The 27,521-nt window shown below is 39.0% G+C and overlaps 1 protein-coding gene across 1 annotated transcript; it reads right to left on the reverse strand.

The window, feature by feature from the left end:
• Positions 1-263: 263 nt before the first annotated feature.
• On the reverse strand, positions 264-27,180 carry LOC134211029 (zinc finger protein 706-like). The gene is made up of 3 exons (XM_062687558.1): positions 27,028-27,180; positions 26,688-26,835; positions 264-620 (listed from the first exon to the last, which is right to left on the reverse strand). The coding sequence occupies exons 2-3, from the start codon at positions 26,829-26,831 to the stop codon at positions 531-533; spliced, it is 234 nt and encodes a 77-aa protein (XP_062543542.1). The 5' UTR covers positions 26,832-26,835; positions 27,028-27,180; the 3' UTR covers positions 264-530.
• Between the last annotated feature and the right edge of the window lie 341 nt (positions 27,181-27,521).

Raw genomic sequence — 27,521 nt, forward strand, 5'->3', positions numbered from 1 at the left:
AAACGGTACCCGTTATTTCTTGTCGAAATTGCTTTCAGAATATTTCCCAGGTACTCAGAAGTCGTTCGTAGTAAACTACAGGCGGTGAAAGTTATTTCATGAAAGTCAATGTTGTTTGTGGTATTATTTACGAAAATAAAAAGAATGACAAATTTTTTTGGGGTGACAAAATCGGGTCGAAAACGTGACAAAATCGGGACGTGATAAAATCGGGTCGAAAACGTGATAAAATCGGGGGTAGACAAAATCGGGGGTAGACAAAATCGGGGAGTGACAAAATCGGGTCAACACTGTATTGATAATTTATGCTTCGCTAATATCCATCGTCAATCACCTTTGAAAAACAATTTTTCCCGTTCACTGTATATGTACGCTGAGAAAACGTTGTCCTAATTTATGCCGAGAAATTTTTCGCAGTTTCGGCTCCGCATAGAATCGTGTAAATTAGGAATTGTGTAAATGAACAAGAATGATTAGCATGTTGGCTGTTAGTTTCCTTGCGCTCTGACGACACGGCAGCGACCGTTGCGTTATATGTCCTTCAGATCAGCTGGCAGTTCCGATTTGGGATGTTTGTTCTCGAAGTGCTGTTTGTAGGTTTTGGGATCCGGCATTTGCGACTGAAATGACAAAAAAAATGATGGTTTTTAGGTAGTCCGTTAACATCACAGTAATCATTTGCGTTTCCAGCACCAACGTCTATTTTTCTTTACACTGGGTCGCTTTTTACGCGGTTTGTTTTTAGGTATTTAGGATATTTACCTATTTATCATACTTCAAACAAGTGCATCGGAATGAAATGGAATGGAAAAAGTTTCAGAAACGCAGAACGATCACGAGATTATCCGAAATAATTAGTTTTGCTTTGTTCGACAGGTAAATAAATAAATTAGTGCGTTTGATTGTGTTTTAGTTCAGCATGCTGGTTCGATGGGAGGAACCTGGAGAAGAATTATATCCCATCCCATAGACGGCATTGCTTACCGATGTAAATTCTGATAAAATATCCTTTGTAGCTAACACTACATCCTATTCCAGAACAATTGTGGAGATGCAGAGGTAAACTCGGTATCTGATAGCAACGAGAGTCGGACTAATAATCCTTCCCATCGCCGTTACCTATCTGATACCTGGATACCTGGTTAGCTACAGCGTCGATACACCTATGCCTGGCGTATTGTAGAGCTCCATAATCGTCGGTCTTGGGCGATGTTCCTCCAGTTTCCCCGAACATTCAAGGTCCCCAGGTCCGATTCCACCGCGTGCAGCCAGCGTGTTCGTGGCCTTCCACGAAGTCGCTGGCCACTATCTGGTTCTTTTTTGAATATTGTTTTCGCTATTCTTTCTTCCGACATTCGCCCCAAGTGACCAGCCCACTGAAGTCTGCCGTATTTTATATGATTCACAATATTTTTTCTTTGTATACTTGAAACAGGTCATGATTCATGCGTCTGCGCCACACACCATTTTCTAGTTTTCCTCCGAGTATTGTACGCAGCTCGTTTTGCTCGAAAACCCCGAAAGCTCTCCGGTCCGCCTTTTTGCCTTTCTCGTACAACAAAGTTGTACCGGAAGGTTATCATTTCACTTCAAAATCGAACTTTTTATAGAAGTCTCGGAGATCCATCATGTTATTTACCAATCGACTCAGCTCGTCAAACTGAAAAATGTCTGTCTGTCCATGTGTATGTGTGGATGTGTGTGTGTGCACACGAAAACCGAAAAACATTAGCCACTTTTTCATATAGTAATTCGTAACCGATTTTCTCGCAACAAGTTGCATTCGACGGGGTACAAACCCTAGTTGATCACTATTGAATTTCATAACGATTGAGCATTCCAAAAAAATCTAAATAATATATTTTTTTTTAATAGGAGATCGTCAGTTGCATTCTAGCAAAAATTCCGCTTGAGGCCCTTCCTAAATAGTTCTCGCGTGATTTTTGAAAACGTCGTATGTCCAAATGAGAGACTCTCTTTCATTACGCTCTCTTTCACTAATATCTAGGCTAGTTTTGCATTTATTGCAATGTTTTCACCTCAACACGCTAGACAAAGCAATAAGGCAAAGACAAAGGTGCTGTTTGAACGAGATGGCGCCACAACATTTAAAGTAAAATGAATTTCCTTGTATGGACAAATCATTCGTTCTCATTAACTACGCATCGCATCAATATGAAACCTAGGTCAAAAAGCAACAAATAATTTTTAGATTTTTTGTTCCCACGACTTGTTTTACAGTTCTAAGCAATAGAAGAGATTTCATTGTACCTCCATACTAAATTCTAGCTGTATACTTTCAATTTCTTCAAGACTGTTCTCCACCTCGTGTGTGTGGAAGGAACATTGAAAGCTTATGATATCGAACAGCAGATGTCACTAGGGTATATGCAATATTACATTGATACAAACACACAGCAACACCACCTGTCGCCTGATAATGGAAATATTGCAATTAAACCGTCAGGTGTAGTGGCTGTTGTTAAAATATTTAGGGAGGGCCTCAAGCGGATTTTTTGCTAGAACGCAACTGACGATCTCCTATTACCTTCAGATCTCTGTTAAAAATTCCAATGTAAATGTTAGTATGGCTTCGTAATAATCGAAAGAGAAAGTAAACAAAGAGAGCCTCTCTTTTGGACTTACGACGTTTTCAAAAATCACGCGAGAGTTTACCAACAGCTAGTATAATAGGAGATCGTCAGTTGCGTTCTAACAAAAATTCCGCTTGAGGCCCTTCCTAAATATTTTAACAACAGCCACTACACCTGACGGTATAATTGCAATATTTCCATTATCAGGCGACAGGTGGTGTTGCTGTGTGTTTGTATCAATGTAATATTGCATATACACTAGTGACATCTGCTGTTCGATATCGTAAGCTTTCAATGTTCCTTCCACACACACGAGGTGGAGAACAGTCTTGAAGAAATTGAAAGTATACAGCTAGAATTTAGTATGGAGGTACAAGGAAATCTCTTTTATTGTTTAGAACTGTAAAACTAGTCGTGGGAACAAAAAATCTAAAAATTATTTGTTGCTTTTTGACCTAGGTTTCATATTGATGCGATGCGTAGTTAATGAGAACGGATGATTTGTCCATACAAGGAAATTCATTTTACTTTAAATGTTGTGGCGCCATCTCGTTCAAACAACACCTTTGTCTTTGCCTTATTGCAATATTTCCATTATCAGGCGACAGGTGGTGTTGCTGTGTGTTTGTATCAATGTAATATTGCATATACACTAGTGACATCTGCTGTTCGATATCGTAAGCTTTCAATGTTCCTTCCACACACACGAGGTGGAAAACAGTCTTGAAGAAATAGGAGATCGTCAGTTGCATTCTAGCAAAAATTCCGCTTGAGGCCCTTCCTAAATATTTTAACAACAGGAGAGGTGGAGAACAGTCTTGAAAAAATTGAAAGTATACAGCTAGAATTTAGTATGGAGGTACAATGAAATCTCTTTTATTGTTTAGAACTGTAAAACAAGTCGTGGGAACAAAAAATCTAAAAATTATTTGTTGCTTTTTTACCTAGGTTTCATATTGATGCGATGCGTAGTTAATGAGAACGGATGATTTGTCCATACAAGGAAATTTATTTTACTTTAAATGCTGTGGCGCCATCTCGTTCAAACAGCACCTTTGTCTTTGCCTTATTGTTATGAAACATAGTAATAGGAGATCGTCAGTTGCATTCTAGCAAAAATTCCGCTTGAGGCCCTTCCTAAATATTTTAACAACAGCCACTACACCTGATGGTATAATTGCAATATTTCCATTATCAGGCGACAGGTGGTGTTGCTGTGTGTTTGTATCAACGTAATATTGCATATACACTAGTGACATCTGCTGTTCGATATCGTAAGCTTTCAATGTTCCTTCCACACACACGAGGTGGAGAACAGTCTTGAAGAAATTGAAAGTATACAGCTAGAATTTAGTATGGAGATACAATGAAATCTCTTTTATTGTTTAGAACTGTAAAATAAGTCGTGGGAACAAAAAATCTAAAAATTATTTGTTGCTTTTTGACCTAGGTTTCATATTGATGCGATGCGTAGTTAATGAGAACGGATGATTTGTCCATACAAGGAAATTTATTTTACTTTAAATGTTGTGGCGCCATCTCGTTCAAACAACACCTTTGTCTTTGCCTTATTAAGTTATAGTATGCCATAAAATGAATTGAAGTATCAACCCATGCAAGCTCTTTTATTCGATTTTGTACACGACTTTAGTACAAAAATTGCAACGCAAGCTTTGATTGCATGCAAGTTACGACGCATAACGCCATATAACGTTTCTGCAGCTTTCTGGTATAATAAAAAAAGTCGCATAAAACACGCACGCTAATAATACTTTACTTAAATTTTAAAATCAATAAAACAAATCTCGCGTAACATATGATTACGGCTTATAAACCAAAACCATGATTTTCGATTTTCTGGCATAAACGATTGCTTTGTAAATTATTCTTCATGCTAGTTAAAACTCCGTACTTGATATCTCTTTAGAAACACATTAATTGCTATTTTGAGTGAACGTCTCATGAATAATTTGCACCATAGTGGTTTTTAAGTCCTTTGTTGGCGCCCTCAACTACCATGCGTAATGTTTGCTTTGGTTTTTAGGCCGTTCACTTTATATTGTTTATTTAGAAAAACTAGCTTCAAGTTATTCTCAAATGTATATTCTTACTAGGTTATCGATATATCGCATAGCAGAACTACTCTGGCTAACAAATCTAAACAAATCCGATGGTGTTAGGGTAAAACGTCCTATCGTTGTGGTATGCCCTAATGTTGCGGTAGTGTTAAAATAGTCCATTCTGGATATAATACCATTAAAAACAATTGTGGGTACGCTAAAACTCTCCGGATTAACAACTAGAACAGCTTTTGTTTGACAAAATTCCGTTCAAAATGATGAAAAATCAACATTTTTCGTTAAAATTTGAATCCTTTGAGCCTATTATTACGGTAGTGCTAAGGTCCTATTGTCGCGGTATCGCTCTCCATAAGAATTACATGCAATACCGCAACAATAGGACTGGACTGACCTTCAACAAATATCGCAACGACTGCGTCCTATTGTTGCGGTAGTTTGATTTTATTGTGATAAAAACAAAACAACATAAGTTCAGCACAATTGACGTAATATTTACGAAACTATAGTTAACGAGCATCCTATTCAACTACTTCAATGTGGAAATCGACCAACAGGTAATTTTTGAAGAATTTTTGTAATGAATTTTAATTTGACACGGTGCTTAACCCCTCCATAATAGGTCGTTTTACCCTAGCAGCTTTGAGCAAACGGCTTAAAAACCAAATGTGTTGCCGATTATGCGAGTAAACGGTGCGATTTTTGTTTTAGCTGAAATTTTGTAGATTTCGAATGGTTTTTCATGTAATCTTGATCTGCTGTTATAATATAACTATTTACGTATGGGTCATTCCATATGAAGTGACCGAGAAAAAATGCAAACGTGCAATCGACTTTCTTAGAATTAAATGAAATTTTGACCAATTGTTTATGTATCGGTTATACCTCAAAATCCAAAATTACGAAGTGATTGGACCTCCCCACGATTAAAACGACCATCCCCCTTTTCGGACAAATGTATGAAACCCATCATTTTGATTTGTTAATATCTCTGGAACTGTGAGGTCTATAATGAATCTAAGGTAACCATTCGAAAGAAGATTTTTCAAGGAATTTATAAAAAAATATTTGTTTGATGTGCAGTGTTGCCAAACGAACAATTTTTAAGTTTTTGTGTGAAAAATGCATTTTTTACCCAAAGAGTATATTTTTATTCAGGAAATAACCTCACCAGCGTGTTCCTTGACCATTTTTACATTGGGAACGCTTAAAACCCCGAGGTACTATGTTCCGATTTTGAGATACAGGATTTTAAAAATGAAAAGTCCTTTTTTCACTGTGAACATTGTAGATTTTTTTACTGATTTCCGAACATACACACATATACGCATTGACACATACATAACACACATACACAGCTCGATTGTCTGCTTCCCCATTTACATCATTGTGTTAGAAATTTATATGGAGATTAGTATGGAAAAATGTATTTTTTAGCATTTTTGCTCCTAGCGGCTTTATTTTATCGTTAATTCAATCATCTGACTCAATACTGAGAGATGCTGAAAGAGTTTTCTGAAGAATAAGCATTGCTGAAAATATTACAACGCTTTGCAGATTGATTGTTGGAATCATATGCAAGAAATCAATGTTTCTGCCAGCACTATCTGATCAACTGTCCTTACTATGTCTGAATTTCAATTATGCATATGTTGCACATATGCATAATTGAATTTCAGACATAGTAAGTGATAGATTTAGTTCGGAAAAGGTATTGGAGGGTAATCGCCCAAGTAATTGCCCCTCCTGTGGGCTTTGATCCCACTGTCCTTGTTAGACGGAAAAACCATTTTTTTTCCAGAATTTTCCATTAAAAATTAATCTGAATGACTACAATTTGTTCCTCAGCACTAAAAGTTTGAAATTTTTGAAATAACACTCAGTTGAATTATTGGTACACGTAGTTTGGCAGTTCTGGTAGAATAAACAATTTTGGTCGTCGTTCCTGCAAGGCTCTTTCTTCTTCAAAGATTTTCGGCATCCTTAGGGTTAACTATTAAAAATTAAAACAATATGTCACATGGTTTACGAAAATCTGAATTCTCTAGGAGTAAAAAATGCAAAAAATATAGCGAAAGTATATTGGCCGTCAAACAGCAAATATTATCCATTTATTTTCAAAATACAGCAAATAAAATCATTATCTCAAAGAAGACCATTTTTATGATGTTTGTTATTGGTCTACTATTTGCATACTTTGATAATATACACACACAATTGACAATTTTTGATTACATGGTGAGTGAGAGAGAACTCATGGCTATCGTCAAATCACATTTGCGTGCTGTGAAGTGTGGGTTTGATAAAGTAGTAGTAAGATAAAAACTTTTCGTGGATAAATCTGCTCTAGTGGACTAGTATTGACATTAAGGTCTTCTTCTCCCTTTTATATAGCTACAAAATACGTTTAAAAATTGCATCCAACGTTTTTCGCCATTTTCAACCCTCTTACCCTTACCCTCACAAATCAGGAGGGTGAAACGCCTGTCATCCGCGATACAATGGCACTCTACCCAACATCGTTTTTGGTACTTCTGTTTTTGGTACCCAGTTTCTGGGTAGTATACCCGAATTCAGTGCTCATTTTGGGTGATTGGTTCGTACGCAGTTAGTGCTAATTATCGGCGATTAACTTCTCCTGGCGAAAACTTGCAATTAGTTGAGGTACATTAAGTCTTTTGTGTTTGTATGGCTTATTTATGTCGAAAAATAGCTCGTCGATACTTCCGAAGTTTTGTTATCATGAATTAAACGAAATTAATACAAAAAAACCCAGATTAATCCACCTAGCGGTGATGGTGCCTTTCTCGTTCGTTCAAAAGGTTTGAAATAATCTAAAATAACACCAATATGTGGATTGGCCTTATTTTTCATATTTGTTCATAGGCATAACAAAATTTCGTCGCATCGAATGCAATTTAATGCGAGCAAATCGGTTGAAGAAAAGTGCCTGAAAAATTAATGACATTTTTTTTTTAGCGATTTTTCCATAAAAACCCAGATTAATCCACCTAGCGGTGATGGTGCCTTTCTCGTTCGTTCAAAAGGTTTGGAAAAATTTGGAAGAAATATGTGGATTGGTCTTATTTTTCATATTTGTTTATGTATGTATGTATGTATGTAGTTAGCCACCATCCTGGCTGGAGTCTTGCTCTGCATGCGGTTCCACTTAACAGTAAGGTCAAATTTCAATATAATTTTGAATTCAACATATTGCTGTATGAAAGGCCAAAAATGGGGGTGGTGGACCTGTAAGCAGAGACACTAAACCCACGGGAAAATAAGAATCAAGCAAAATGATCCAACAAAAATAATAATGAAATTTGCAATTCTTGTTAAGCTTTCCACGGGATGGTTTGTTTGAAGAAGGGCGCGTCAACTGGTTAACAACTGTTGGAGATTAAAGTAATAGACGCGAACGACTGATACTTTCCTTCCTTGACTCCGATTGGCTACCACTTCATTGTCCAATTGTAACTTCATTGATGCCCTGATGCACCCTCCCAGTCCCATTTCATATATTTACAGTCAAATCAGTAATATTGTAGAGGAAATAAGGTGGTGTTTCGGCTGATGAATACCGTTATCCCTGGACCTTGGGCCTGATCTGAAAAAAATATCCCTGATGGCATAAAAATAATATAGCATATGTATTATAACTAAAATGAAATATATGCATGATAATAACCAATGTAATGAGTATAAAATAATGATAATACATATTTACAATATAATGTTCTCAATAGATTTGCGAACAAAATATCATATAGCCATTCGAATGAGTTTGATTGTTGGCAATATATTTGATTTCACAATAAAATATATGTCATGAAAAAAAAATATGAATGTTACAAATCATTTGATGAAGCAAAATAAATATGTATATGATGAAACATTATTACATTATTTGTTTTTATTTGTTTGTTTTCTTCCTGTCTTTTTTATGTCAGAAATGTATTTGAAAGTTAGAAATGATCAATTAAATCGAGGTAATATGGTCGGAGTTTTGCTAAGTTTTATTGAGCACTGATGAAATGCAACAAAAGTTTTCATGTAGTGATTCTTATTGATCACAAATGTTTTTCAACTCAATAATGGCATATTCATATTACAAGCATTTACGAGGCATTTACAGTGATAAATTTCATATGAAATGAAAATACGATGAGCAATCCTTGATATCAAGCTACTCTTCATCATGTGAGTAAAATCGTGCTCTGAATAGGCTATAACAGAAGACATTTAATCTGTAATAGATTAATACATTAAAAAAATATCAATAAATTACGAGCTAAAAATCACAGGTGAATCATACTACGTTTACTACATACTACAAACCCTTTGCTACAGTGTCAAAGAACCCATACCATATATTATTTACTTTACATGTTTTGTACGGCAGGGTTTGCTTTGTTAAGCATTAGTCGACCTTGAGAGAAATGGTTCAGAAATACCAATCCGAAGAAGATGAATTTGATTTTGGTTCGATCCAGGTTGTTTAGATTAATGAAATTAATATCATGATATATAATATAACATGATATAATATTATATGATGAAATATAAACATTTATTGAGTATAATTGCAAGAAATTTGATGAACGTAGTAAATTATTGAAAACAATGAATGAAGCACAACCGATTGATACCGAAGCTTGCTGTCATCTGATCGAACATTTTGTTCACCTGGTTCTGAAAAAAGGTAATTCTACTATGGGATCACTAGAAAAAAAAGTAGGTTCTGAAAAATGGTGGCTCTGGTATCGTAATCATTGAATATTTTTATTGGTGTCAACCGGCCCGACAAAGTAGTCGAACCTCCATTAGTCAAAACGGAAACCCGAAAACAAGTTATTTTGTATGGTAGGATTCGATTTCATAAATGTAATTTAATAATCACAAATTAAATGTATTCCTATAACAACAGAATATTTATTCATAGGGAGTCTCGTAATAAGTATTACGAATATTATAAACATGTTTAGAAGGAGTAAAACGATTATAAAAAGTAAAATAATTGAATAAAACGTTACGATGTATGTAATATATGATAACCAATACGGAGACAATGAGTTTGGATATTTCCGTTGGTAAAAAATAACCCTTTAGCTGTTGTACACAATATACAGTTTATTTTATGAAAATACTGTTGAATACACTGCCATATGATGAAAATATTCCAAATAATTTGCTATTTGAGCTCAAAGAGTTTAATTCATATACACTTGAAAGAAATTTAATAAAATTGAAATGACTATATTAGAGGTGATGGACATTATGTGTTAAAAAAATAGGAATGAAACAAATGTAAAGAATATGATAAGAATAATAAAATCAATAAATATTCTGAAAATATTAATTATAATAAGGTAATGAATTAACAATAAAAACTTCACTTGTCATAAGACGAGTCTGCACAATCCCACTCAATTCCACCACTCAACTGTACCCCGACAGATACGTACCTCGACCCTAACAGTAAAGCCGTCTTCAGTGTCTCACTAGACTCGACTTCGAGACGCCGAAGACGACCCCACCGCTGAAGTCGAAACACGCATCTGTCAAGGCACAATCAAGTGTTGGAACCAAATGGGACCGTACAAAATCGTCTTATGACAAGTGAAAATATTCCACTGAAAAGCTCAAAATAATTTTCTCAGGCTGACTACTGTACCCACAATTTAAAGACTTGGCAGCTCTTCGCTTCCGAGAGGTGGTAATCCTGAAAGATCTCCAGCGATGCCGGCGGCACTGGTTACCAGTTTCCCACCGACCAGTGAGCTGCTACCATTTTCACTTGAGCACTATTGTCAGCTATTACGATCTATCTCATTGATCCGAAGTAAACACGATCGGCTAACGGACGCCTTCAGGGCCGTATGGTCTCCCTCGGGGGTGTAGGTTAAGTTGGGTTAAGTCGACCATTCTTACCCGCGGAAGTTAATATTTGTACACCAACAATTTTCAAAACTTGAACAAGACAAAATGTCACACGCGAGAAAAAATGCTTCCGTTTTAAACGATGCCGAGTGTTTTTTTTCATATTTGTTTATATGCATAAAAAAAATTCTCGCCAAACGCAATTTGTTGCAAACAAATCGGATGAGCATAAGAACAAAAAATGGCATTTTATTTAGTAGTTTTAAAATTAGTATTTTCGCCATAACTTTTGACCCAATTGTACGATCCGGCCAAGTTTCTATAGGAAACAATGGGACAAGATTCTGCGTCAAATGCAATCTGTTGCGAGCGACCTGAGAAGCACACATATTGCACATCAATCACAGTAACTTATATATGACCGGATTCAATCACAATACGGTTACTGCAACCAGATTTGTTAAACTTGTGTTGCTTGGGGAATATATGAAGTCTAAGTGCTAAAAAAGTGAGCTAGACTTTTTTGAACTCTTTTTCGCAATAAATAGTAATTTGACCATAACATCTAAGCCCATAGTCCGATCTGGCCAATTTTTAATAAGAAAATATGAGACACTCCGCGTCGATTGTAATTTAATGCGAGTAAATCGGTTGAGGAAAAGTGCCTGAAAAATGGATGAGTTTTTTTTTAGCGATTTTCCATAAAAAATGGTATAATTTTCGATCCCATAGTCCGATATGGCCAATTTTCAATAGGAAACAACGGGACAGGATTCTGCGTCGAATGCAACTTGTTGCGAGCAAATCGGTTGAGGATAAGTGCCCGAAAAATGAGTGACATTTTTTACGCGATTTTTTTGCATGAATTTGTATTTTGGCCATAACTCCTGATCCCATAGTCCGATCTAGCCAATTTCAAATAGGAAACAATGGGACAGGATTCTGCGTCGAATGCAACTTGTTGCAAGCAAATCGGTTAAGGATACGTGCCCGAAAAATGAGTGACATTTTTTACGCGATTTTTTTGTATGAATTTGTATTTTGGCCATAACTCTCGATCCCATAGTCCGATAAGTGCCCGAAAAATGAGTGACATTTTTTACGCGATTTTTTTGTATGAATTTGTATTTTGGCCATAACTTCTGATCCCATAGTCCGATCTAGCCAATTTCAAATAGGAAACAATGGGACAGAATTCTGCGTCGAATGCAACTTGTTGCGAGCAAATCGGTTAAGGATAAGTGCCCGAAAAATGAGTGACATTTTTTACGCGATTTGTTTGTATGAATTTGTATTTTGGCCATAACTCTCGATCCCATGGTCCAATCTGGCCAATATCAAATAAGAAACAATGGAACAGGATTCTGCGTCGAATGCAACTTGTTGCGAGCAAATCGGTTGAGGATAAGTGCCCGAAAAATGAGTGACATTTTTACGCGATTTTTTTGTATGAATTTGTATTTTGGCCATAACTTCTGATCCCATAGTCCGATCTTGCCAATTTCAAATAGGAAACAATGGGACAGGATTCTGCGTCGAATGCAATTTGTTGCGAGCAAATCGGTTGAGGATAAGTGCCCGAAAAATGAGTGACATTTTTTGAGTAGTTTTGCGCACACACACACACACACACATACACACACACACACACACACACACACACATTTGGCCATCTGGCACGAAATTGCAAAGGTCCAGATAGATCGAAACTTTGTAGAAGGTGTGGAGAGGATGGCCACAAAGCGCAAAGCTGCAAAAAGCCACCAAAATGCCTAATCTGTAGGAATGATGGATGTAGAGACCACGTTACTGGCGGTCAGAAATGTCCAGCGTATAAACAGGCGATGTCTGGTAAATCACAGTGGAGGTAGTACAAATTAATCTCAACCACTGTGATACCGCACAGCAACTGCTGTGGCAATCCGCAAGAGAATCGAGGTGCGACATTGCGATCATTTCGGATCCATACCGTATTCCATCAGGAGACGGAATTGGGTAGCAGATGACGCTGGAACCGCCGCAATATGTACAGTAGGGAGATATCCTTTCCAAGACATCGTGTACCGTGCAGCTGAAGGCTTCGTTATCGCCAAAGTTAACGGAGTTCATATATGTAGCTGCTACGCACCTCCACGTTGGACAAGTGATCAGTTTAATCAGATGCTGGATACGTTAGTAGCGGAGCTTACCGACAGGAGGCCAGTCGTCATCGCTGGTGACTTTAATGCCTGGGCGTTAGAGTGGGGCAGCCGTCTCACTAACCAAAGAGGTTGGAGTCTGCTGGAAGCACTTGCTAGGCTAAATGTAGATCTGGTTAACGAAGGATCGACGAGTACCTACCGGAGAGATGGCACAGAGTCCATAATTGATGTTACCTTTTGCAGTCCTGCATTAACGAGGAACATAAACTGGAGAGTCTGCGAAGGCTATACACATAGCGATCATCAGGCGGTCCGATACTGCGTCGGAGAGAAAGTAGCGATACAAGCACGTGAGTGTGGTACCAAAGAGCTTAGGTGGAAGACAGAAACCTTTAACAAGGAGGTGCTAGCAGAGGCAATTAGATTCGAGCGCAACCTGGTAAACCTGAGTCCAGACGAGCTGGTTGCAGCATTGACTCGAGCCTGCGATGCAACTATGCCGAGAAAAGTACAGCCACGACATGTTCGCCGTCCAGTCTACTGGTGGAATGGAACGATCGCCGAACTCCGTCGCAACTGTCTTAGAGCAAGGAGGAGAATGCAGAGAGCCCGCAACAATGTCGAAAGGGAAGAGCGTAGACCTGTGTTCAGTGCAGCAAGAGCTGCTTTCAAAAAGGAAATTAGGCTCAGCAAGGCAGCCTGCATGCAAGAGCTCTGTCGTAACGCAGATGCTAACCCATGGGGGGATGCATACAGGGTCGCTATGGCAAAGATTAGAGGTCCATCGATACCGCCAGAGAGGTGCCCAGAAAAGCTTAGGACAATTATCGAAGGGCTGTTTCCACGCCACGAGCCAACGGTCTGGCCACCCACACCGTATGGCGAAAATAACACCAGTACGAATGAACCCCTGCTTACGAATCAGGAACTCATCACTGCTGCGAAAAGCCTAAAAGCAAACAAAGCTCCTGGACTAGATGGTATCCCCAACCTGGTCTTGAAAGCAGCGATCCAGGCGAACCCGGATATGTTCCGTAGCACGTTGCAGAAGTGCATCGATGAAGGAAACTTTCCCGATTGCTGGAAGTATTGCTGCCGAAGCCGGGTAAGCCACCCGGAGACCCATCGTCCTACAGACCTATTTGTCTGCTAGACACGGTCGGAAAACTCCTGGAGAAGGTCATCCTCAACAGATTAACTATCTACACAGAAGGCGACAACGGATTATCGTGCAAGCAGTTTGGGTTCCGAAAGAGCAGATCCACAGTTGACGCTATCCGGGAAGTCGTAGAAGCAGCTGAAGCAGCCAAGAAGCAAAAGAGAAGAGGTAACCGCTACTGCGCGGTGGTTACCTTAGACGTGAAAAATGCGTTCAACAGTGCGAGTTGGGAAGCAATAGCTAACTCTCTACACAGGATGAGAGTTCCGGGATACCTTTGCAGAATTCTAAAGAGCTATTTCGAGAATCGGACACTAGTTTACGAAACACATGAGGGACTAAAGAGAGTACGAATAACTGCTGGTGTTCCACAAGGTTCTATCCTGGGACCGACGTTGTGGAATGCTATGTACGACGAGTTATTGCAGCTTAGACTACCAAGAGGCGTGAAGATAGTTGGGTTTGCGGACGACGTGGTACTCCTGGTAATCGGAGAAACAGTAGATGAGGTGGAAGTACGTGCTATGGAGGCCACAGGAATAGTGAAGAATTGGATGTGCGGAAAAAGCTGGCATTAGCTAGCCATAAAACCGAAGTGATGATAATCAGCAATCGAAAAGCAGTTCAGCAGACTACAATCACGGTCGGGGAGGTCACCATCGAGTCGAAGCGAGAAGTGAAGCATCTGGGGGTGATGATCGATGACCAGCTCAACTACAACAGCCACGTCGATTACGCTTGCGATAAGGCAGCAAAAGCCACCACAGCATTAACCAGAGTAATGGCGAATAGCTCTGCAATTAGTAGCAGAAAGAGGAGACTCCTAGCCAGCGTTTCTACTTCTGTACTCAGATACGGTGCTCCCGTCTGGGCGGCAGGAGGAATCACGAAAAGGAACCTGACACGGCTCAACAGCACATACAGGTTAATGGCTATGCGGGTGGCAAGTGCGTACCGGACCATTTCGATGGATGCGGTCTGCGTCATAGTAGGCATGATTCCCATCAAAATCTTATTGGAGGAAGATTGTGTCTGCTATGGACTACGTGGAACGATGGGAGCACGCAAGATTGCGAGAGTCGATTCGATGCGAAAGTGGCAGCAGGATTGGGACAGTAGTTCGAAAGGAAGGTGGACCTATCGGCTCATTCCGAACCTGCAGTCGTGGGAGCACAGAAAACACGGAGAAGTCAACTTCTTTCTGACGCAGTTCCTGTCAGGCCATGGATGCTTCAGGAAGTATTTGCATAGATTCGGACACGCAGAGTCTCCACTTTGTCCGGCCTGTCCGAACTGTGAAGAAACACCGGAGCACGTGATATTCGACTGTCCACGATTCAGGGCAGAACGGAGTTGGATCTCAACGGTCAGCACTCGAAGCATAAATCCCGACAACATCGTTCAGGAAATGTGCGAAAATGAAAATACGTGGAACATGGTGAACAGAGCAGTAACGCAGATCATGCTGTCGTTGCAGCGAAAATGGCGTGAAGACCAGAGAGCACTGGATAGTGAGCGAAGATGCGAGATGAATAGTAGCCGATCGTGGGAAAACGACCGGTTCGGAGTCGTCGGGGCGCCAGTGAACCGGAAGCCATCCTTCAACCGGAATCACTGGACCGACCTCGGCACTCAATCGGTACGCCCAATGATCGATGTAATCGTGTCGTAATTAAGAAGTGAGAGCAATTGTACGAGCGCCAAATGCAAAACGTATCGTAGTGGAGATACGCAGTCATACTTGCATCAGTAATGATGAGGAGAATGCAGCGAACTAGCAATGCTTGCTAGAGGCTGGACAAGTGAAGTGCATGAGCACAGCCCTCTCCGAAGTATTGACATCTAGTAAGTCCTGGGGGACCAGGGCATTAGAAGAGAGGGTAACTCAAGTAACCTTCTGTTGCTTGGGTGGGTTTAGTGGGTTCGGCGGGCTGGCATTCTATCTTCCGCGCCAACCCCACTCCCTGAGTGATAATTTCAGGTGTCTGTAAGCAGATTTGCCTTCATCCCCCTATAAAAAAAAAAGACACACACACACACACACACACACACACACACACACACACACACACACACACACACACACACACACACACACACACACACACACACACACACACACACACACACACACACACACACACACACACACACACACACACACACACACACACACAGACATCACCTCAATTCGTCGAACTGAGTCGATTGGTATACAACACTATGGGTCTCCGGGCCTTCTATAAAAAGTTTGTTTTTGGAGCGATCATATAGCCTTTACCGTATACTTAGTATACGAGAAAGGCAAAATGGTATAATTTTCGATCCCATAGTCCGATATGGCCAATTTTCAATAGGAAACAACGGGACAGGATTCTGCGTCGAATGCAACTTGTTGCGAGCAAATCGGTTGAGGATAAGTGCCCGAAAAATGAGTGACATTTTTTACGCGATTTTTTTGCATGAATTTGTATTTTGGCCATAACTCCTGATCCCATAGTCCGATCTAGCCAATTTCAAATAGGAAACAATGGGACAGGATTCTGCGTCGAATGCAACTTGTTGCAAGCAAATCGGTTAAGGATACGTGCCCGAAAAATGAGTGACATTTTTTACGCGATTTTTTTGTATGAATTTGTATTTTGGCCATAACTCTCGATCCCATAGTCCGATCTGGCCAATTTCAAATAGGAAACAATGGGACAGAATTCTGCGTCGAATGCAACTTGTTGCGAGCAAATCGGTTGAGGATAAGTGCCCGAAAAATGAGTGACATTTTTTACGCGATTTTTTTGTATGAATTTGTATTTTGGCCATAACTTCTGATCCCATAGTCCGATCTAGCCAATTTCAAATAGGAAACAATGGGACAGAATTCTGCGTCGAATGCAACTTGTTGCGAGCAAATCGGTTAAGGATAAGTGCCCGAAAAATGAGTGACATTTTTTACGCGATTTGTTTGTATGAATTTGTATTTTGGCCATAACTCTCGATCCCATGGTCCAATCTGGCCAATATCAAATAAGAAACAATGGAACAGGATTCTGCGTCGAATGCAACTTGTTGCGAGCAAATCGGTTGAGGATAAGTGCCCGAAAAATGAGTGACATTTTTACGCGATTTTTTTGTATGAATTTGTATTTTGGCCATAACTTCTGATCCCATAGTCCGATCTTGCCAATTTCAAATAGGAAACAATGAGACAGGATTCTGCGTCGAATGCAATTTGTTGCGAGCAAATCGGTTGAGGATAAGTGCCCGAAAAATGAGTGACATTTTTTGAGTAGTTTTGCACACACACACACACACACACACACACACACACACACACACACACACACACACACACACACACACACACACACACACACACACACACACACACACACACACACACACACACACACAGACATCACCTCAATTCGTCGAACTGAGTCGATTGGTATACAACACTATGGGTCTCCGGGCCTTCTATAAAAAGTTTGTTTTTGGAGCGATCATATAGCCTTTACCGTATACTTAGTATACGAGAAAGGCAAAAATGGTATAATTTTCGATCCCATAGTCCGATACGGCCAATTTTCAATAGAAAACAACGGGACAGGATTCTACGTCGAATGCAACTTGTTGTGAGCAAATCGGTTGAGGATAAGTGCCCGAAAAATGAGTGACATTTTTACGCGATTTTTTCGTATGAATTTGTATTTTGGCCATAACTTTCGATCCCATAGTCCGATCTGGCCAATTTCAAATAGGAAATAATGGGGTAGGATTCTGCATCAAATGCAGCTTGATGCGAGCAAATCGGTTGAGGATAAGTGCTCTAAAAATGAGTGACATTTTTTACGCGATTTTTTCGTATGAATTTGTATTTTGGCCATAACTTCTAATCCCATAGTCCGATCTGACCAATTTCAAATAGGAAACAATGGGACAGGATTCTGCGTCAAATGCAACTTGTTGCGAGCAAATCGGTTGAGGATAAGTGTCCGAAAAATGAGTGACATTTTTTACGCGATTTTTTCGAATGGATTTGTATTTTGGCCATAACTTCTGATCTCATAGTCCGATATGACCAATTTCAAATAGGAAACAATGAGACAGAATTCTGCGTCAAATGCAACTTGTTGCAAGCAAATCGGTTGAGGATAAGTGTCCGAAAAATGAGTGACATTTTTTACGCGATTTTTTCATATGAATTTGTATTTTGGCCATAACTTCTGATCCCATAGTCCGATCTGACCAATTTCAAATAGGAAACAATGGGGCAGGATTCTGCGTCAAATGCAACTTGTTGCGAGCAAATCGGTTGAGGATAAGTGTCCGAAAAATGAGTGACATTTTTTACGCGATTTTTTCGTATGAATTTGTATTTTGGCCATAACTTCTGATCCCATAGTTCGATCTGGCCAATTTCAAATAGAAAACAATAGGACATGATTCTGCATCGAATGCAACTTGTTGCGAGCAAATCGGCTGAGAATAAGTTCCTGAAAAATGAGTGACATTTTTTACGCGATTTTTTCGTAAGAATTTGTATTTTGGCCATAACTTTTGATCCCATAGTCCGATCTGACCAATTTCAAATAGGAAATAATGGGACAGGATTCTGCGTCAAATGCAACTTGTTGCAAACAAATCGGTTGAAGATAAGTGTCCGAAAAATGAGTGACATTTTTTACGCGATTTTTTCATATGAATTTGTATTTTGGCCATAACTTCTGATCCCATAGTCCGATCTGACCAATTTCAAATAGGAAACAATAGGACAGGATTCTGCGTCAAATGCAACTTGTTGCGAGCAAATCGGTTGAGGATAAGTGTCCGAAAAATGAGTGACATTTTTTACGCGATTTTTTCGTATGAATTTGTATTTTGGCCATAACTTCTGATCCCATAGTCCGATATGACCAATTTCAAATAGGAAACAATGAGACAGAATTCTGCGTCAAATGCAATTTGTTGCAAGCAAATCGGTTGAGGATAAGTGTCCGAAAAATGAGTGACATTTTTTACACGATTTTTTCATATGAATTTGTATTTTGGCCATAACTTCTGATCCCATAGTCCGATCTGACCAATTTCAAATAGGAAACAATGGGACAGGATTCTGCGTCAAATGCAACTTGTTGCAAGCAAATCGGTTGAGGATAAGTGTCCGAAAAATGAGTGACATTTTTTACGCGATTTTTTCGTATGAATTTGTATTTTGGCCATAACTTCTGATCCCATAGTTCGATCTGGCCAATTTCAAATAGGAAACAATGGGACAGGATTCTGCGTCGAATGCAATTTGTTGCGAGCAAATCGGTTGAGGATAAGTGCACGAAAAATGAGTGACATTTTTTGAGTAGTTTTGCGCACACACACACACACACATACACACACACATACACACACACACAGACATCACCTCGATTCGTCGAACTGAGTCGATTGGTATATAACACTATGGGTCTCCGGGCCTTCTATAAAAAGTTTGTTTTTGGAGCGATCATATAGCCTTTACCGTATACTTAGTATACGAGAAAGGCAAAATGTACGTCATATTGAATGAATGGTGGGTAGGCGTAAAAGCCTACTCTTCAGTCCCCTGTAACAAATAGTCACAAATCACTAACCCTCTCCTTCTGTACGTACAAGTACCATTTACATAATGATTTGCCTTTTCATACATTATTTTTCCATAATAACATAGTGAAAGTCTACTTCCTTATGAGCTAATTTATTTTTACTTCTCTCGTACACTAAGTGTTTCTGAAAGGCTTTATGTTCGCTCCAAAACAATATTTTATAGAAGACGGGAGACCCATAGTGTTGTATACCAATCGACTCAGCTCAACGAATTGGGGTGATGTCTGTGCGTGTATGTGTATGTATGTGTGTGTGCGTGAAAAAGTCTCATCCACTATTTCCTTTAACCCATTCCTTAACCGATTTGTTCGCACAATGTTGCATTTTACGGGAAATCCTGTCCCATTGTTTCCTATTAAAATTTTACTGGTTGGGATTATGGGCTCGAAAATTATGGTCAAAATGCTATTTCCATAATGCACGAGAAAGGCACCATTACCGCTAGGTAAATTAATCAGGATTTTTTTTGTTAACCATATCGTTTCTTTTGTCGTAATTGCCTCTCGTATGTCTTTCCTTTGTTGTTTTTTAGAAAATATTTGTTTCACGGTGATGAAATTCTTGTTTCATTTCTATGTCCCGTAACAGTAATGAAACAAGAACTTCATCAATTTTTCCTTATCGTCATAAATTTAGTATTATTCGTTTCCTCCTTCCCTACTGTGATACTGTATTCCCTAATCCAGATTGAAACACGAGTCTTTCGGTTCACTTAATCTAACGTTATTTTGTAAGAATAAAATAGTATAAAGATTTGGGCTCCGTAACGCTCAACGGCATATGAGCCGAGAGTTTTCGAAATTAATAAATGTTTTATAAAATTAAAAAAATCTTTCATAGCAGGTGAAATAATATAGTATCTATGTGAGTAATAGTTATTAGTACGCTCTACAACAATACAGAAAAGCTATTCCTTCCAAAGTGACTACGTTGCCAAGTACATTATTTTCTATTCAAAGGCTCAAGTTACATGTTTTACAATTTATTTGAAGAAAACAATATCTTCGCATTCTTGGCAATTCGATAAAAGGTAAAGGTTCGGTATGCATAACACAATCTTATGTGATTGATAAGTTCCATATGAATCATATCATATCTGATTTGGGAGGAGGAAGTTTTGCCGCAGGAGTGGATGGAAGGTGTCGTGTGTCCCATCTACAAAAAGGGCGATAAGCTGGATTGTAGCAACTACCGCGCAATCACATTGCTGAACGCCGCCTACAAGGTACTCTCCCAAATTTTATGCCGTCGACTAGTACCAACTGCAAGGGAGTTCGTGGGGCAGTACCAGGCGGGTTTTATGGGCGAACGCTCCACCACGGACCAGGTGTTCGCCATTCGCCAAGTACTGCAGAAATGCCGCAAATACAACGTACCCACACATCATCTATTCATCGACTTCAAAGCCGCATATGATACAATCGATCGGGACCAGCTATGGCAGCTAATGCACGAACACGGTTTTCCGGATAAACTGACACGACGATGGATAAACAAAGCGACGATGGATCGGGTGATGTGCGTAGTTCGAGTTTCAGGGGCATTCTCGAGTCCCTTCGAAACCCGCAGAGGGTTACGGCAAGGTGATGGTCTCTCGTGTTTGCTATTCAACATCGCTTTGGAAGGGGTAATACGAAGAGCAGGGATTAACACGAGTGGTACAATTTTCAATAAGTCCGTCCAGCTATTTGGTTTCGCCGACGACATAGATATTATGGCACGTAACTTTGAGAAGATGGAGGAAGCCTACATCAGACTGAAGAGGGAAGCTAAGCGGATCGGACTAGTCATCAACACGTCGAAGACGAAGTACATGATAGGAAGAGGTTCAAGAGAAGACAATGTGAGCCACCTACCGCGAGTTTGCATCGGTGGTGACGAAATCGAGGTGGTAGAAGAATTTGTGTACTTGGGCTCACTGGTGACTGCCGAAAATGACACCAGCAGAGAAATTCGGAGACGCATAGTGGCTGGAAATCGTACGTACTTTGGACTCCGCAAGACGTTCCGATCGAATAGAGTTCGCCGCCGTACCAAACTGACAATCTACAAAACGCTAATTAGACCGGTAGTCCTCTACGGACACGAGACCTGGACGATGCTCGTGGAGGACCAACGCGCACTTGGAGTTTTCGAAAGGAAAGTGCTGCGTACCATCTATGGTGGGGTGCAGATGGCGGACGGTACGTGGAGGAGGCGAATGAACCACGAATTGCATCAGCTGTTGGGAGAACCATCCATCGTTCACACCGCGAAAATCGGACGACTGCGATGGGCCGGGCACGTAGCCAGAATGTCGGACAGTAACCCGGTGAAAATCAGGGTGGCCACTGAGATTCGATTTTCAAATTCCCGGTTTTTTCCCGCTTTTCCCGGTAATTTTTGTCAAATTTTCCCGGTTTTGATTTAACTTAAAAAAAATCATGTTAAGAGTTTTTATACTTTAACTAGATATTTTATTTTTTGTAACGAACCTTTTTATAAAAAGGCATACTGAAATTGTGCGCTTCGTTACCATGTAGTTAGTGTTAACCGGCATTTAATCAATATCGAATTGTAATTCTATATTGGCACCTAATTACAAAGATTTAATTTTTTTCTTAGAACTTGCAACTTTGCAAAACATTCGTATTGTTTTTCTTGGATGCACAACTTTTGTTAGTTTCTAACAGTGCCAATGGAAATTGCATGCCAGTCTATTAGGGTTCTTCCTTCTTAGAGCATAAAGTTCACAGAAAGTAATAAAGTTATAGTTATAGTATAGTCGACATCTTTTTAATATTAGTATCAATCTATATCAATATTAGTATATTGAAATGTTCTAAGCTTTGGAACCTATTAATTATTCCCCGTGTAAAATATTAGAAAACTGTCTTGAAATATCTTTTTCACCAGCATAACCTTCTATAATATTAGGTTAGTTGTGGAAAAATACTAAACTAAGGATATTTTACTCTTCAGAATATTACAGATATATTCACGAAGTATTAAAAAATTACCATTTTCAATTATTTGTAGAATTTTCAAATATAATTCCAAACAACTCTTGAACATGTGTTAAAATATATATTTTTACAATCTTCATTTTTTTCGAATTGCGTGCAATTAGAAAATACATACAAATAACACAAGTACAAAGGCAAGCTTGGACATTAGATTCGAAAGAATGAATATTTCGTTATTAGATTCTATGCTTTTATACCTTCCTTATAAAATAATATTTATTATATATGGCCGGGGTTCTACCAAATCACTCCTCTCCTCTTATTGGCATTACGTCCCCACACTGGGACAGAGCCGCCTCGCAGCTTAGTGTTCATTAAGCACTTCCACAGTTATTAACTGCGAGGTTTCTAAGCCAGGTTACCATTTTTGCATACGTATATCATGAGGCTAACACGATGATACTTTTATGCCCAGGGAAGTCGAGACGATTTCCAATCCGAAAATTGCCTAGACCGGCACCGGGAATCGAACCCAGCCACCCTCAGCATGGTCTTGCTTTGTAGCCGCGCGACTTACCACACGGCTAAGGAGGGCCAAATATACCAAATCACACCAAGTGCCAAAAAATTACTCATATTTTTGCCCAAGTTTTTGTTTAATGAATCGCCTGCTTTGAGCGTAATTACAGCGGCACACTAGGAGTTAACTTTCTGGAATCAGTATGGCGAAAGGCATCTAAGGTTCGATTTCTCAAAATTAAGCACCTCCATCGAAAAAATATTTGGTAGGCGTAGTAGCGGACACCTCCCTACATAACCGGTACCAAATATTTTTTTCATGAAAAGTTCCTAATTTTGAGAAAACCCGCGTTAGATGTCTTTCGCCATACAAATTTCTAGCGGCTAACTTTCGCTGGCTATTTGCGCATATACAATAGCGCCTGGAAGTGGAAGCGGCGAGTAGCAAATCAGCCACTGCCAATAATTCATTGATCACAAATAGTATAGGTCCTATACTATAGGATATCTCTCATCCCCATAACTGAGGATATCGTACAACAAATGTACGCATGATCTGATTTGAAATAATTTCCTTTTTTCTTTTACGTGCAAAATATCACACATCAGTCAAAAAGCTGCTTACTCGAAATTGGAATCAAAATAATCAAAAGACAATTGGATCTAGAAAAAAACAACTACTAATTTTTTACCCATTATATACTAAAATCAAATAACTCAGTTAGAATGCGATTGAATAAGTTATGTAAATGTAAGTTGTCAAGAATTATTTTTTTCCCGGTTAATGTTCTGAATTCCCGGTTTTTCCCGCTTTTTTTCCCGGTGACTTCAATTTCCCGTCTTTTTCCCGCTTTTCCCGTTTTTCCCGGTTCGGTGGCCACCCTGGAAAATGGTTCTCGACAACGATCCGACGGGCACAAGAAGGCGAGGTGCGCAGCGGGCAAGGTGGATCGATCAGGTGGAAGATGACTTGCGGACCCTCCGTAGACTGCGTGGTTGGCGACGTGTAGCCATGGACCGAGCCGAATGGAGAAGACTCTTATATACCGCACAGGCCACTTCGGCCTTAAGAGCCCCGCACATAGCATACGTTTGCGTTGCGTTTGACAGTTTTCCCATGGGAAATGTGTCAAACGCAACGCAAACGTATCCTATGTGCGGGGCTCTTTAGTCTGAATAAATAATAAATAATATATGAATCTTATAATATTCAGAACTCCATAACTCGAGAACGGCTCATAGTACCTTGGGGTTTCGAGTGTTTCTTATACAAAATTTTCTGGAGAACACAATGCTGGTGTTATTTTCCAAATAAAAATATATTCATTGGCAGAAAAATACGATTTTATACTTAAAACGCAAAAACAATAGAGTTGGTAACACTTCTACTCAAAATCGATATTTTTCTCAAAAAGTTTGAAGAATTCTCTTCAAAATGCATAAAAAGAAGTTATTTGTAGCTTAAAAACTGGCCGAGATATGAGTTGTTCAAAAATATGGTTTTTACAAATTGTCAAAAACGGGGGGTGCTCCCATTTGCCGAGGGGTTATCCAATCATCAAATAAATTTGGATTTTTATATATAATCGATAAACAAATCCACGAAATTTGATTAAAATCGGTGAAAGTCGATTACAAGTGGTTCGGTCACTTGGTATGGAATGACCCATATTTTGGTTAAGCCTATCCTTGCCGTCTCCCTCTTCAGTGGGATAAAAGCCACTACTGCTCTGCGATCGATTCCAATAAGGTCGATGTCGTCCGCAAAGCCCAGATAGAGCCCAGGAATTCCTAACGGAAATTCTGGAGGATAATTCCTAGACAAATTTTTAAAGAAATTTTGGAAAGAATTTCTCAAGAAGTTTTTGAAGTTATTTCTAGATTTATTTCCGAAGGATTTTTGAAGAAATTCCTTCAGGGGAGAGAAGAAACTCAAGATGGAATTTCTGAAGGAATATTCGAAGGTATACCTGTAAGAATTTCTGGGTAACTAAACGGATTTATTCCTGGGGGATGATTTTCCGAACGAGCTTTTGAATAAATTCACGAAATATCACCAGAGATTACTAAAGAAATTTTTGAAGCAACTGAAGAATTATGATTATGTATCGACTAAAATCCTGATATTTTTTTTTTAAATTCCAGATTCAAAACAGGGTTTTATTCTACTGCTGTTCGAATTTTTAACCTTGAGATATTCCTGGTAGAATTCCCGGAAGGATTCCTTCAGATGTGCTAGAAGGAATTCTCGTTGAAATCTAAAAAAAATATGAAAATTCCATTAGGAATTTGTTTGGAAATTCCATTAGGAATTTGTTTGGAAATTCCATTAGAAATTCTTTCGAGGATTTCTTCAATAATTCCTTACAAAATTCTTTCAATAATTCCTTCAGAAATTCGTCCAGAAATTCTTGTCCGAAATCTATTCAGTTTGTTTTTTGAAAATTTTCCTGAAATACATTTGAAAATGCCTCCAGAAACTTCTTCTAAAATTTCTCCAGTAATAATTTATAAAATTCCCCCCACTACATTACATTTATAAAATTCTCCCTAGAATAAACTACATTTGGATATTCCTCCAGGGATCCTTCCGTAAAAGGCCTTTGTAAATTTCTCTAGAAATTCCAATGTAAGACTCCTTCCAATCTTTGAAAATGTTCCATAGATTTTTTTTTAACGAGTTTTCTTGAATTTATGACAATATTCCCAAATGAATCTCCGCTTAAATTCCCAGGGGAACTGTTGCAAGAATATCCGGAGGAATTTCCACAGATGTTCTCAGAAAAATTTCCTAGACAATTTTGTAACGACTTCTGCAGAAGTTCCAAGAGCAGTTAGATTTCTGCAAAAAATTCCAGGATAATTTTCGCGAAAATTCCCAGAGTACTCACCGTAGAAATTTCCGGAAAGAATGTATGCACGAATGATGAATTTCTGCAGGAATATTTGCAGATATCCTTGGAGATTTTAGTTGAAATTCTAGTAAAAAACGACACAGAAATTAACAGAATTCTTCAGGAGAATTACGAAAAAATGATTGTTAAAAATGTATATTGGCGGAATTTCCTGCATGAACTCCTAGACAAACTTGTCACAAGGATTAAAGAAGGACTTCCGGCACAAATTCTGGGCTAATATTTGCTGGAGTTTGCGTTAATTATTCTACAAAATTCCCGGAGAAATTTCAGCAGATTTTTTTTATTATTTGTTTTTTGATACAAATTTAAATAATTGAGATTATGTTCAATTAATTGTGGTAACCAAAATTGATATTTCACGTAAATTTGAAAAGTCAGTTTTGGGTCACGAGAAATAGATTTCATGTCGCACGGAAATGGCGCGGATTTGATTTTAGTCGGCGCGGATTTAGCGCGGAATATAATTTAGGATCTCCGTATCAACCCTTTTCCAAAACAAAACTAAAGATAGTTGAGCTTATTCTACGAGTAGCGTGACATAAGGTGGGTGAATTTTGGATGTTTTCACGTGAATCGACAAGTTTAAGCATACACTACTATTCTCACTGCAATCGATCAATCCAACGCTACCTTTCTCGCAAAACAAGCCCAAATCAACATTCCTTCGGTTCACGTTACACTTAGTTAATTGAACCACAATGTGAGTGGCAGAAGTTTTGAGGACACATCTCCCACTCTCTTCGGCCTATGCTCGATATAGCTACAACCTATTACATTAGGAGAGTGCAATAGAAAAAAAAGTAAAGTGGGGGATTTTACCTTACACACGGCGCAGGAGAAGACAAGTGCTTTCTGGGCGGCTTTCATTTGATCGCTAAGTCCGTGGCCCTGCTGCTTTTTCATTTTGGCGGCCTTTTCTTGTGCCTTTTGTTGCGACTGGATTTTCTGGTGTCCCCGGGCCATTTTCCTGTAAAAAAATGTTCGGAAATGTGGTACAACATTAGGGCCGAGGATGTGGGGCAGTGCACATGGAACGACAGATGACTTTAGAAATTATCACACGCTAGTCACACGAAGTACAATTTAGGTGTGTTGTCATCTCTGACACGGGATGCTACATTCTGTGAACGTTAGGTATGATTCTTAATCCATCACTTACGTTTATTATCACAATTTTTTCCGGATTTAAATATAGTTAAGTTAAATGTTTCTTTATTATGTGTAAAAGTAATGTGCTACAGTGCATGCAAAAATTTTCTATTTACGAATGTGAGAAAAATTTTGACAATCGCTGTCTTCACATGTTCGCACAGTTGCCGCTAGGTAACGCACGTGTGCAGAGCGGACAGAACATACAGAGAGACAGATTGAATGAAATTAGATGAATGGAGCAACACAGTTATTCTCAACCGGGGAATGCGTGGCACAACGTATCAGTTTTTTGAAAGGCATCCTATGTCTCACCGTAAAAATATTCCTCGCGGTAACCAGAATATACTCTTTTAGGACTATAAAGTACGCATAATCATGGAAAAGTGGAACTACTCCCAAAAGGAGTATATTTCGTTTACTCATTTATGAGTATATTGCCTATACGTCAAACGATGCATACTTTTTACTCCTTTCCTCGAAGTGAAAAATGCATAAATTTTA

This window comes from Armigeres subalbatus, chromosome 2 (assembly GCF_024139115.2).
Source record: "Armigeres subalbatus isolate Guangzhou_Male chromosome 2, GZ_Asu_2, whole genome shotgun sequence".
Classification (NCBI taxonomy): domain Eukaryota; kingdom Metazoa; phylum Arthropoda; class Insecta; order Diptera; family Culicidae; genus Armigeres; species Armigeres subalbatus.

Excerpts from the sequence above, each read along its gene's own strand:
- LOC134211029 (XM_062687558.1), bottom strand. The coding sequence starts at position 26,831 with ATGGCCCGGGGACACCAGAAAATCCAGTCGCAACAAAAGGCACAAGAA. Across the intron at positions 621-26,687 it reads TCTCCTGCGCCGTGTGTAAG|TCGCAAATGCCGGATCCCAA; the intron begins GTAAAATCCCCC and ends TTGTCATTTCAG.